The sequence below is a fragment of the Panthera tigris genome, chromosome C1, assembly GCF_018350195.1.
Source record: "Panthera tigris isolate Pti1 chromosome C1, P.tigris_Pti1_mat1.1, whole genome shotgun sequence".
NCBI lineage: Eukaryota > Metazoa > Chordata > Mammalia > Carnivora > Felidae > Panthera > Panthera tigris.
The window spans coordinates 157,187,221-157,201,533 of record NC_056667.1 but is presented as its reverse complement, the minus strand read 5'-3'; the positions used below and the strand labels follow the sequence as shown (position 1 = coordinate 157,201,533).

Below are 14,313 nucleotides of genomic sequence, written 5' to 3'. Positions count from 1 at the left end.
TCCCGGTTCATGAGTTCAAGCCCTGCGTCGGGCTCTGTGCTGACAGCTCAGAGCCTGGAGCCTGCTTCGGATTCTTTGTCTCCTTCTCTCTCTGCCCCTTCCCCGCTCATGCTCTGTCTCTCTCTGTCTCTCAAAAATGAATAATGGCTAAAAAAAAAATTAAAGAAAAAGATATAGATCTTGATTTATCAATTTTAGACATTTTCTGTCTCTCTGCCCTGGTAGTTAAGGACTGAGTTCTTTTCTAACACTGTTCTCTTCCCATTCTCTCCTTCCTCTAAAATAATTGTGTTACGGGGCGCCTGGGTGGCTCAGTCAGTTAAGCGGCCGACTTTGGCTCAGGTCACGATCTCATGGTCTGTGAGTTCGAGCCCCGTGTCGGGCTCTGTGCTGACAGCTCAGAGCCTGGAGCCTGTGTCTCCCTCTCTCTGACCCTCCCCCGTTCATGCTCTGTCTCTCTGTCTCAAAAATAAATAAACGTTAAAAAAAAAATTAAAAAAAAAATTGTGTTACAATTAATAGCTAAATCATTATCATTATTATATAAATATTGTTCTCTGAAGAGCCAAACAGTATATACTATGATTATATTTCTTTGCTTGCATAAATGTTTTTCTGTGATTAAAATAATTGTGTATTTATTTGCTTTGATGGCTGTACACCATGTTTTTTCCCACATGTTCCATAAGTTCCGTCAAATGTATATTGATGTTAGTTTTCAAATAGTCATCTAAATAATATCAAATTATCTACATTATTGTTTTTTTTTTTTTTTTTAGAGCTCCCCCATCCAGAGTTCTCCATCCTTCTCCTTCTGGGCTGCTTGCCTTCTAGGCCTCCTGCCCAGAAGTCATTCTGGCGCTTCCTTGGGTTACTTTCTTGGGCTGAGGCTCCCATATCCTGAATCACATGCCTTCCTCTTTCTTGGTTTACTTCTCCATCTTGCTGAAATATATCTTCAAGTAACCTCCTAACAAAGGGTATACAGGTCAATTTAAAAAATTCTTATCTGAAAAGGTTATCATTTAAAATCACATTTGCTTTATAGTTTGACTAGATATAGAATTCTGGTTCAGAATTCAGAATTTTATATTCATAGTTTCATAATCATCTGGCTTCCAGTATTGCTATTGAGAAGTATGATGTCATTTAGAGTCTTCAGCCTATTTATGTGATCCATTGTGTTTTACTTTTTTCTCTCTCTCTTTCTGAAAGATTTCTGGGTCTTTATGTCTGCAGCTCTAAAATTTCACAGTAACATACTTTGGTACAGTTCTTTTTCACTAGTTTCACAGTGATCGAGTCTGGCAGGGGAATTAGGAATACAGGCAAATAGACAGTGGATGGGGAAGGAAGAACACTTTACACTTGTATCTTGGGGTTTGTTTTGTTTTTTTGTTTGTTATTTTAGAGAGAGTACGAGTGGGGGAGAGGGCCAGAGGGAGGGAGAGAGAGAGAGAGAGAGAGAGAGAGAGAGAGAGAGAGAGAGAGAGAATCTTAAGCCAGCTCCTCGCTCAGCACGGAGGTCCACATGGGGCTTGATTCCACGACCCTGGATCATGACCTGAGCCGAAATCAAGAGTTGGTCACTCAACCGACTGAGTCACCCAGGTGCCCCTGCATTGTGTATCTTTTAAATATTTTTATTTTGTGTACCATATGATTGTATTAACTATTTAAACATTAAATGAAAATTGTATATATTTAATGTATTTTTTCTGATTATAAAATTATTTTTAATTACATATTTTAAGGAAATATTTGAAAGGAAATACAGAAAAGCATTAAGATGAAAAGTAACCTATATAATCTCATACCACAGAGATAACTATTAACATTTGATTCATTTCTTCCAGTTATATATACGTTACAAACTTACATCTGTATATGTGTATAAAACTGAAATTGCTATGTAGTATTTTATATTCTCCTTTCCCCCCACTTGCCCATTATATTGTTTGTATCTTCCCATGTCATTGAGAGTGTAATTTACTTACCCATTTCTTCATTATTAAAGATTGAGATTGTTTACAATTTTTCACTCTTATAAGTAACTTTGAGATAAAGCACATGGTACATAAAACTTAATGCACATCTCTGATTATTTCTTTGGGATAAGTTCCTGAGAGAGAAATAACTGAGTCAGAAACTGTGGCCATTTGACAAGTTTTTGTTAGATATTCATATGTTGAAACATATTTCTGTGATAGGATAATACACAATTTTTTCCCTCAAGGAACATGTGAATGATAAAAATATCATCAAGGCTGTGGAACGGCAGCAGCAAGAGGAGGAGGATGAAAAGATCAGAAAATTTATCAAAGCAAAAAAGCGTCTTATGCAAATAGGGAAAGAAAAAGAAGCTGAAACACACAGGTAAGCTTTTAAAAATAACTTATGTAATTAAGTAGTATCTGAAATTATTATAAATCAGAAGTTGGAATATGAGAGTAATTTTTAAGAATAAGTCTTATTATTTTATATATGAGTAGGGCATTCAGTGACATGATGATATCAATTGCAGCATGTGAGTTAGGGTTCCCTTGGAATATCAAGGAAATCAATCTGGTAGATGGTTGAAAATAGTGGAAATCTCTGCTGTGGGAGAGGGATTTGAGCTGGAGATGGCTTTGTGAGCCACTGATATAGAAGTGTTAGTTAGAACTGTGGATACAGATGAGCTTACTTATGGTGAGTAGGTAAAAAATGAAGGTCCCTAGAGAAGTCCATATTTAAGGGTCAAATGGAGAAAGAAGATAATGTGGAGACCAAAGAATAGTTTTCAGAGATTGGAAGAAAACCAGAGAAACAAGAAAGGAAAGTTTCAATAAGAAGACAGCAGTCATTGGTGTTAGATCAATAGAGGGATTAAATGAGATTTTAAAAATGAAATGTTCATCAGATAGGGAGACCACTGCTCACCTTAGAAGTTTGAGATGAGGTGAGGGAGAGCAGGAGGCCAGTTGCAGTACATCCTGTTTCTGTCTAGATCTACTTTTCCCTTGTGCAAACTGTTCTGATGGCTTTACATCACATGTATTTATTAAGGCCCATGAGGCTCTCCTAATTCCCAGCTGCCTCAGCCTCATCACTCAGACTTCATCTCATACTGTCCTCTCCTTTGTTGCCTCTTAATCACTCACACTGAACTCCTGTACCCTCTCTAAGGAATGCTCACCTTAGATCATTATTCTGATCATTATTCTGATCATTATTCAGATCATTATTCTGAAATATAGGGCCTTCATATAAGGCCTTCTTATTGAGGCCTTCCATGACTACCTAAGTTAAAATTACAGCTCCACTCTCCACATTGCTTACCTGTTTAGGTAACCTGTTTAGGTTGCTTTCTTTTTCCTCATTGTGTGATATGGCACTATTTTAACTACTTACTTGGTTTACTCTCCGTCTACCCCAGCTATAATGAAAGTTCTATGAGAGCAGAGATTTTTAAGTTTTTTTTTTACTATTATGTCCCCAGCACCTGGAATAGAGTCTGGAGTATAGTAGGCAATCAATAAAAGTGTTTAGAATATTGTTTTTGAAAGCCTAGATGAAGTGTCACTTTTTCCACGAAACCTTTTTTTCTCATCTGCCTATATCACTTTCTAGCTCTCTCATGGCACGTATCACCCTTTGCCTTGTATAGTTATTTGCATAAATGTCTTTTCTCCACTTTAGATTATAATTTCCTTGGGATATGCACTGTGTTCTTTCTTACCATTTCTCCCACATTTCTTTGCAAACTCACGCAATTATTTAGTAAATCTGTCATATCTAAATTTAAAAGTATTTTTCACCCAATCTTATATGAAAATACCCCTATTCCTTTAACAAATACCTAGTTATTGTTGAATGTGTCAGGCACCATGCTTGGCTCTGAATTAGAAGACTTACCTCGTCTCTGACCTCAGGAATCTCCTAGTATGAAAGGAGAGTTGTTTATCTTCATATGAATAGATGAAGTCAATAAGGTGCTATGAATAAATTGTAAACAGGATATAGTAATAGGATGGATTTCTTCAAGAGTTTGATAATTCTTACTAGTTATTTTTGAGATTTCATTTAAAGAAATGTTGGGGTGCCTGGGTGGCTCGGTCGGTTGGGTGTCCAACTTAGGCTCAGGTCATGATCTCACAGTCCATGAGTTCGAGCCCCGCGTCGGGCTCTGTGCTATCAGTTCAGAGCCTGGATACTGCTTCAGATTCTGTATCTCCCTCTCTCCCTGCCCCTCCTCCACTCACACTCTGTCTTTCTCTATCAAAAAATGAATAAACGTTAAAAAATTTAAAAAAAAATAAAGAAATGCCTTTGATTTATTTTATAACCTAAGCCTCCAGTGTTCAAGTAAGAAGGGTGTCTGATACTTTTGAAAAAATTTTCATTGTGAGAATTTTAACACTTTATTTCCTGGACACACACACACATGCACACACACAAGATATTACATACATTCCTTCCTTTGGATTTTTAAAATATCTTTTCTAAAATACTTTTATTCTTAAAAAAATAATAAAATAAACTTTATTCTAAAAATAAAGTATTAAAATTAGTTTCCACTTAAGATAATTAGTACATATAAAGAGCAATGGGGCTCCATTTAGTCTTGTAAAAGACTATAAAATATATGATTTCTAATAAAATTATATTGGCTTCAAAACAAATCTATTCATGAAGATTTAACAAGTACTGGTTATTTTGTTATAGGCTAATGGAAGAAAGGAGAGAAAGAATAAATAACTTCCTGAGTGAACTAATGAAAAAGAAACTTGACAATGAAGATTTGATTATTGCTAGAGATACTGCAGAAGCTGAGGCTGAACGGGAAAAAAGAGAAAGAGGAAAATATGAAAAAAACAAGGCAGAATTAAAAGCAATTGAAGAATATAGAGCTGTTGTGGTAAGCAATTAAATTATAACAAATGAAAATAAAAAACAACAACAAATGTAAGCCCTTTCCATTGTAGTTTCCACTCCCTCTGCCTCTCTGACAAAAAAAAACTAGCAAAGATTTGGAAAACAATGTATGAATTACCTGCCTATATTCTTGAAATCAAACTATGTTTACTTGCTAGCAGAATATCACGATAATCAATTACAAATAAGATCTTGATAGATACAAAGATAGATGCTTCTGTTTCAGAACCATCTGAAATGCAAAAATTGTTATTCACTTAATATACATTTGAATGTTTTTAGGACAAACCAAGTAAAAATCACTCTATTGCATTTCTGTATTTGATCTTTCAGATAATCCTTATCTCCCACAAAATTGACTGTCATAACATTTCATTTGGATAGTTTATAGACATTGTAGCAATTAATTTTTTACCTACAAATATTCCTTTACCTTGAGAAGCTCTTGCCATCTGTTTCTGTATTTTATTTTTTTAAACCACCAATGTTACTCAAGTTTTCGGTGTTTCCTGTTATTGGAGAAATAGAGGAAAACTGACCTTGTGGGAACCAGTCCAGGTGCATGTAAATTTTCCACTCTTGCGTTGCTCCTGGCTGGCTTTCTGCTTGGAGCTTTCTAACTCTGTGCTTTATTAGAGAGAACTGGTTGATAAAAACTTTTTTTTCCCCTTTACCTTTTAACATCTAGATGAAAAATAAAGAGGAAGAAGAAAGGCAGAGAAAACTAGAGGCTAAAAAACAATTGCTGGCTATCATGAAAGCAGATCAGATTTTCCAGGAGCATGAAAAGGAGAAAAAACGCAAAGCTGATAAGGAACATCAAAAAGTTCGAGATGCTCATATTCAGCAAATGGTAATTATTCTTAAATGTTTATACTTATCTTAGCAGTAAATATGTAATGTAGAGTTCATGCTAGTTTTCTGTTTCCCAGGTGGTTTATTTTATCAAATAAGATCAGGTGATCATTATGATTATGACACAATAAAATATATAAAAAATGTGAAGAGTTAGTTTCTGTTTTTATCTGTACTGAAGTTCCCATACTAAGTTTATGTCTTTTGCACAAATATTTTTCTTCAGTGTCTATTGTGCTTTAGTAAATATTAAAGAAAATGCAAATGCATATGGCAGGTCATAATGCTTATCTTCTTTTAGTTTTTCCCCTCTTTATAACTGTAACCCAGAGATTATGTTGACTGAGATCTCATAGATTTCAGAGTTGGGGTGAATAGGGGTACCAGAGATTTTAGAATATGTGTAGAGGACCTGGCATCCAATCATTTATGACTTAACTGTTTTCCAAAATGGCTATACCATTTTGCATTCCTACCAGCAACATATGCGAGGATAAGTTGTTCCACATCCTCATCAACACTTAGTATCATTATCCTTTAATTTTAACTACTTATAGTGTAGTGATATCTCATGGTTTTGTTTTGCATTTCCCTAGTGACTAAGATTTTGAAGGTCTTTATACATCCTTCATAGCCATTTGTGTGCCTTCTTTTGTGAAGTGTCTATTAAAATCTTTTGTGTGTTATTCAATTGGGTTTTCTTTAAAGTTTACTTATTTTTGAGAGAGAGTGAGAGCCCAAGCAAGGGAGGGGCAGAGAGAGGGAGAGGGAATCCTAAGCAGACCCAGCACTGTCAGTACAGAGCCTGATGTGGGGCTCAAACTCACAAACTGTGAGATCATGACCCGAGTCAAAACCAAGAGTCAGACGTTTAACCGACTGAGCCACCCCGGTGCCCCTGGATTGTTTGTTTTCTTATCATTGGGTTTTAACATTTTTTAAATATGGTAGAATATACATAAAATTTGCTATTTTATCCATTTTTCAGTGTATAGTTCAGGGCCATCAAGTGCATTTACTATCATCATTATCCATCTCCATAACTTTTTCATCATTCTGTGCTGAAACTCTATACCATTAAACAGTAACTTTTCATTCCCCCTTCCTCCCAGTCCCTGGTAACCACTATTCTACTTTCTGTCTCTATGAGTTTGAATATTCCAGGTACCTCATATTAGTGGAATCATGCAATATTTGCCCTTTTGTATCTGTATTATTTTACTTAGCATAATGCCCTCAAGATTCATCCATGGATAATATTCCATTGTATGTACATTTTCTTTATACATACATCCATCAGTGGACATTTGGGTTGTATCCATCTTTTGGCTATTGTGTATAATGCTTCTGTGGTATACAAATACCTGTTGAGTCCTGCTTTTAATTATTTTGTCTATATACACAGAAATAGAATTCCTGGATCATATGATAATTCTAGGTTTAACTTTTTAAAGAACCACCATTCTGTTTTCTTAAAGCTGAACCATTTAACAATTCCCACCATCAATATTCAAGGGTTCTAATTTCTCCAATTCTCAACATTTGTTGTGTTCTGGGTTTGTTGGTTTTGTTGTTGTTTATAATAGCCATTGAAATAGGTTTGAAGTGGTATTTCACTTGTGGTTCTCATTTGCATTTCCCTAATGATTAATGATGTTGAGCATCTTTTCATGTTTATTGGCCAGTTCTATTCAGCATAGATGGGTTAGCAATAAACCATTTCAGTTTATGTATTTATGGAAATAACTTTGTTTTCATTTCATTGGGTATAAAATTACTGGATATCATTTTTCCCCAGCCCTTTGAATATATGATTCCAATGTCTTCTGGCCTTCATTGTTTATAATTAGAAATCTACCATTAATCATATTGTTGGTCCCCTAAATGTGATATATCATTTTTCTCTTGCTGGTTTCAAAATTTTCTCTTTATTTTTGGCTTTCAGCAGATTGACAGTTTGATAGTCAACCAATAATGTGGGTGGAGTTCAGTTCAGTTACGTTAAGCCAGTAATGCTGTTACTCCTGCTATATAAGTTGTTTATGGGTTGAGGATGTTATTTCTAAGAACAGCAAATTCACAGTTTCCCCTGGCTTTTAATCTTTGCTAAGCTCACTGGGGTCTCCTGTGTGAATGTGTAGTTTACCAATTAGTCAAGGATGTTCATAGAGTTTATTATTTCAGTCCTTCTCTACCCATCTCACTTCCAGAAACTCATCCTTAAATTTCTAGCTGCTTTGCTACTCAACCCAAATGAAATCTGCCATCATTGTCCAGCAAACCTGCAAGTTTTCACCACCTGAGCTGAAGAGATAGCAATGGCCCCCAGACAAGAATGCCATAAACTTGCAATTTTTACCTGATTTAGTAGCAGTTTTTCATGAAAACACATTTGTCAAGTAGTTGCCTATACATTGTCACTTAACAGTGCTCGGAAATGGGGATTTTAATAATTTTTAATAATAAGTTTGTTTTTTGTGGAGGCGAAATGGCTAACTTCCTCATGTAGCCATTGCCAGAAGTAGGATCTGCCCAATTATTTTGAAGCAAATCCCAGATATCATTTCATCAACATATATTTCAGTATGTATCTCTAAAACTCAGGGACTCTATAAATTTACACAATCATAATTTCATTATCATGTCTAACTCAATTAATATTCAGTGTTTAAATTTCCTTCAAATTGTCTCATATTTTTTAGTTTGTTGGTTTTGTTTAATTTTTTTTTAAGTATGCTCCACACCCCACGTGAGGTTTAAATTCACAACCCTGAAATCAAGAGTCGCATGCTCTACCAACTGAGCCAGCCAGGCGCCCCTTGGTTTGTTGTTTTAATCAGGATCAAATAAGGTCTGTATATTCTATGTGGTTGATATGTCTTTTAAATCTCTTTTATCGAACACTCCTCCTCCACCCCTATCCTCTCTTTTTTGTCTTAAGTTCTGCCTTTTTGTCTTTATTGTGTTTGTCTTGCAATTTATTAGTTGGGGGGTTTTACTAGTTGACAGAGTTTCTTGTCTTTTGGAATTACTACAGTCTGGATTTTTATGGTTGAATCCCAGTGATGTAGTTTATTATGTTCCCTGCATTTCAGATACAATTTAGTTTGGGTCAGATTCAGGTTCAAATCTTTTGGTGAAAATTCTTAGGTGGTGTTAATTCCATCAGAAGGCACTTAATGACTGTTGTCATTTTCTGTGACATGAACAGCCTTTGATGATCATTGCTTGATCTCTTAGTTCATGAGGTGGCAAGACACTGATATTCTCTCATTTCTTCTTACTCATATGCTCAAGTCATCAAAGAACTTTTCAGGATCAACAATTTGGCATCCCTCAGGTACATTTTTTAAAGACAGGATAAATGCTTGATAATTTCCCTTTATTTTCCAGTATTCAAAATAATTAGTTCTCTAGCATCCTCTAAATATGCTTATTACTTTAGCCCCATCTGTTATAATTTTTAGGATTGTAAAACAATATTTTTGAAGTTTCTTTATAAATCTATTTATGCTTAATGCATACCAAAATTGAGGCATCAATCTTATGATCCATTATGGCAATCCTTCACTTCCATTGTCACTTCCTTTCTGTACTTCCTTAATGTCTTTATACAAATTGCTGCCAAACGAACATATCCTAATTTCCCTGCAAGTTCCCAAATTATAGCATTTTACCTTTTATGAGAGTGTTTTTGTGCTTTTTTTCTTAATCTTTTTGAACATCATTTTCTACCTTTTCAAACTTTTGATATTGTATATTGTATCACCAATTCAACAAATAGCACATAAAGCCTTTTTTTTTAAACATAGAAGACTTAATTTTGAATTGTAGGACTAATAAAAATTTGGTATTTCATATTGTCATGGTTGCTCTATTTCCTTATAAATTTCAATTTATGAAACTGAGGGTTGATGGGGGGTGGGAGGGAGGGCAGGGTGGGTGATGGGTATTGAGGAGGGCACCTTTTGGGATGAGCACTGGGTGTTGTATGGAAACCAATTTGACAGTAAATTTCATATATTAAAAAAATAAAAAAATAATTTCAATTTATGGTGGATATCACATTTGGGCTACTATTTTATACTGAAGTGTTGGTTACTGATTTAGAAAAATATTTTCATGAACATTAAATATATTTATAAGTAGACAAAAATCACAAAACGTTTGACAAACTCAGCATTTCTTAAAATGCTAGGACAAAAAGTTTTCAGACTTCATTAAAATATAAACAGTGAGGGGCGCCTGGGTGGCTCAGTCGGTTAAGCGTCCGACTTCAGCTCAGGTCATGATCTCGCGGTACATGGGTTCGAGCCCGGCGTCGGGCTCTGGGCTGATGGCTCAGAGCCTGGAGCCTGCTTCTGATTCTGTGTCTTCCTCTCTCTCTGCCCCTCCCCTGTTCATGCTCTGTCTCTCTCTGTCTCAAAAATAAATAAATGTTAAAAAAAATTTTTTTTAAATATAAACAGTGAAAAGAACAATGCTTTTGCAAATATAAGAGTTGAAAGAAAAAAAATTGAGATGTTGATAAATTTGACTTCTGGTAAATTGCTGAGAGTACTTACTCCACCCAGTTCCAGATCAATCAACCTACATTGATAAATGCCACTCATTCCAGCTTCAAATTCCTGGGAAAAGAAAATGTAATTGTTTTAATTTAGTTCAGATATTCACTGCTGATTTAATCTTATGTGGCTGGATTACATGGTATATCGGACTGATTTAGGACAGTGGGTTTGAGGGAGTTCCTTCAGAATAGTGGATGGGGGGGGGTGAGGGAGGAGGAGTGGCTGGCTGGCTCTGTTGGAAGAACATGTGACTCGATCTCAGGGTTGTAAGTTTGAGCCCTATGTTGCGTGTAGAGATTATTAAAAAAAAAAAAAAATAGTTGATAGGTCAGGGACAGTGATTGGTACGTCTTCTACACCTGCCAAAGTACATTTTCTAAACGGTAGAAACAGCATTCTAACCTCAGTTGATTTTTACCTAAAGCTCATGCTTTTAACTATTTTGCTATATTATTTGCTTAAAGATATGGTATTGCATAAGGCTATTTTCACTGAGCCACTGCTTTGAGCATACTACTGTGAGAAGCATGGGAGTTTCTGAAATAAATTAGAGTATATACCAGTGCCCCCTGAACACAGGTTTGTACTGTGGGGGTCCACTTATACATGGATTTTTTTTAGTAAATACATGATTTTTTTTTTTTTTGAGATTTGCTACCATTTGAAAAAACTTGCAGATGAACCACATAGAAATTTTTTTAAAAATTAAGAAAAAGGAAAAAAAAATTAAAATATAAAAAATAAATAAAAATTAAGAAAAAAGTATTAAGAATGCAGCATTGAATACATATATGCATATGACATGTTGACTTTATATTATCAGTTAGGCTTCTGATCAACAGTAAGTTATTAGTAAAATTTTGGGGGAGTCAAATTTATACATGAATTCTTCACTGTGCCAGGAGTTGGTGTCCCTAACCCCCATGTTGTTCAAAGTCAGGTGTAGTTGTGAAGTCAGAACTTGTCATGTATCAATGAATTTAGAAAAAAGTATATATACAACTTCAAATGCTATATTTAGAAAATTGCACCAATATGAAATTGCATTTTCTTTCTTTATAGGCCAAAAATAAATTTAATGCAAAACAAGAAAAACAAGCAGAATTAGAGTATTGCAGACTTACTGAAGCTCTTATGGCTGAAAAGGAGAAGGAATTTCAGGATTATGCCAGAGAAGTAATTGAACTTGAGTCTGAATCAACAAATAAATATATTTATCCTCTTGTAAAAGCTGTACGGGAAGGACATGGAGGTGGCCATGGACCTGTTTTTGTGGACAGAGGTGGAATAAGACCCAGTTATCAGGCAAATGATGTCACTGGAGTCCAGCTCCCTTTTTGTAACTCTCAGGGACCAAAATATAATTTTCAAAAGTCTAAGGGAAGGCTAGGTTTTACATGGTAGAAAAAGGTTTATTTTTGATTGAGAATATTAAGGTGTAATTAATATTATGAGCTACAAATAAATGAATTTTATGCTTATGATTTGTTAATAAAGCTGCTCATCTAAGTGCAATTATGTCTAATTGATTAACTACCAAAGTTTAATCCAAATCCCTTTGATAATACACATAACAACATGTGTAATTTTAGCCTTTAAAAAATATGTACTCAGTGGCATTAAGTATATTCATAATATTGTGTAATCATTACCATTATCTAGTTCCAGGACAATTATTTCATTGCTCCAACTGCAAAATCTATCCATAAGCAGTCACTTCCCATTCCCTCTCCTTCTCCCTAGCTTCTGACAACCACTGATCTGGTTGGTCTCTATGGATTTGCCTATTTTGGGGTATTTTATATAAATGGAATCACATTGTGGCCTTTTGTGTCCAGCCTATTTCATTTAGCTATTTTCAGGTTTTGTCCATGTTGTACCATTATCAGTACTTTGTTCCTTTTTTATAATTGAATATTCCATTGGAAGTATTTTTCTCTTCAGCAGAAATTTATGTATTTATGCTTCAGTACATAATTTTTAGTTTCAAAAAACACTACTGTTATTACTAACACCATGATTATGGAGTTTGATTTCTTTGTGGTTTATAGAGTATCTTGCTAGACATGTGCAAATTACTGTTTTCAAGTTACCTGACATAATTCTTCTGTAAGTAGTATTAACTACTTATGAGCAGTATTAACATATTATGAGCAACTTGATACACAGGTGACTGTGAGGATGATGGCATCCAATCTGACTGGAAGTCTTGAATTGTAGAGTAAGTTTCACACATCCCATCGGTAACTGTGCTTGAGTGAAATGCAAATGATTTTCCTTTTTCACATGGATACTAAATTAGTATTTCTTTTGGCCTAGGGTTGCCACCACGTTAAAATTACCCAGATGCTAAGGCCCAATGAACTAATAGTCTGGAAACCTCTGCCATGTATCTTTTTCTTTAAATTCCGTATTAGAGAGTACTGTACATTATTTAGGGGTGATTATTAGTTTTGGATGAAACTCTCTTCACATTATAAAACAGAGAACATGTTTCTGCAAAATGGTTAATTTCATAAGTGTTTTATAATCAACTTAGTTGAGTGAAGAACACAGAACACCAAAGACATTACTAGTTTTTTTCCTTACATATACAGTTTGATTGTTTTACTTTCAATCGGGCTGGGCTTTCTACTAGAGTTAAGTACATTAAAAACAAAAGCGCTATGCAAACTTTTAAAATTAATCACAAAACAACTAAGTGAAAATAATTGAGTTATAAAGCACTCCAAGCAGTGGAAACACAACTGTTGTAACCTGCCAATTTGATAAATCCATAGCTAGGGGAGCCTGGGTGGCTCAATTAAGCATCCAACTCTTGATTTCCGCTCAGGTCATGATCTCATGGTTTGTGGGATTGAGCCCTGCATTGGTCTTTGCACTGACAGCATGGAGCCTGCTTGGGATTCTTTCTCACCCTCTCTCTCTGCCCCTCCCACACTCATATTCTCTCTCTCTCAAAATAAATAAACTTAAAAAAAAAAAGAAAGAAAAAGAAATCCATAGCTAAAACGTGGGGCTAAGAAATTTGGGTATGGGGTAGGAGGTATAAAAACTATGAATCAGTGCTTAAAAATAAAAAGGAAATACAGTATTAGGTTGGGAAATATGTTTAAGAAGGAAACCTAGAGAGCAATGAAAATAGGAAAAGCAAATTGATACTAAAAGTATTTTAATACACAATTAATTTACACAGTCCATATGAAGCACTCACATTTTTACATATTCTCCTGGCTAAATAAAGCATTTAAAAACACTCCAGAATTTGAGAATTTAATATCACCTGTTAACACATACAAACCACTGAATGGTCAGAACATTTTTATCTAACCATATATATTTTCAGTGACTTTCAAGTTGGTGCATTTTCCCTAAATATATCTAATTTAAATAAAAATGAAACTAAACAAGAAACCAAAAACTAGACAATTTGTTTTACGAGTCAATTAACATCTATATGGCTTTACAATGTTAAGTGTTATATTAAAACTGGCAGGCACAGGATATAATACAGTGTTCCCAATGCTGAGAAATTTGGAGGAATTAAAAAGCAAATGGTAGCATTCCAGTAGATAGTAATACAAATTTCAAATCTAACCTTAAGTTTGCTGAGGCAAAAGACACATTGCAATCTGAAGCATTATGATTGAACATTTACACTAGAATTTATCTCCAAACCTTCTGGAAGTCATCACTGCTGATTAAATTCTTAAAGAAGTTCAGTATTGTTAAACTCTTTGCTCAGTTTTTCCTAATACAAATTCTATATCCCCATGGGTAAAATAAAAGTATTTTTTAGTTGATTTATCTTCATTATTTACTTTTAATAAAAATAAAGGTTGAATAACTAATACAACAGTAATTTTAAAAATACAAAACAAACTGTTATAGTTTATTTAATACAATGTTTAACTATAAAAGTTGATAGTTTCAGAGTTTAAATTCTGTAAAATGCAGTTTGCAGAAAACAGTT

General features: G+C 34.6%; 1 protein-coding gene across 1 annotated transcript in view; it reads left to right on the top strand.

Moving 5' to 3' along the window:
• Window positions 1-11,855, top strand: part of CCDC173 (coiled-coil domain containing 173) — a 31,028-nt gene extending 19,173 nt beyond the window's left edge. The window contains exons 6-9 of the mRNA XM_042994649.1: window positions 2,237-2,376; window positions 4,708-4,900; window positions 5,606-5,770; window positions 11,403-11,855. Of these exons, the coding sequence (XP_042850583.1) occupies window positions 2,237-2,376; window positions 4,708-4,900; window positions 5,606-5,770; window positions 11,403-11,744 (840 nt within the window). The 3' untranslated portion in view covers window positions 11,745-11,855. The remainder of the gene's footprint in view (window positions 1-2,236; window positions 2,377-4,707; window positions 4,901-5,605; window positions 5,771-11,402) is intronic.
• The last annotated feature ends 2,458 nt before the right edge of the window (window positions 11,856-14,313 follow it).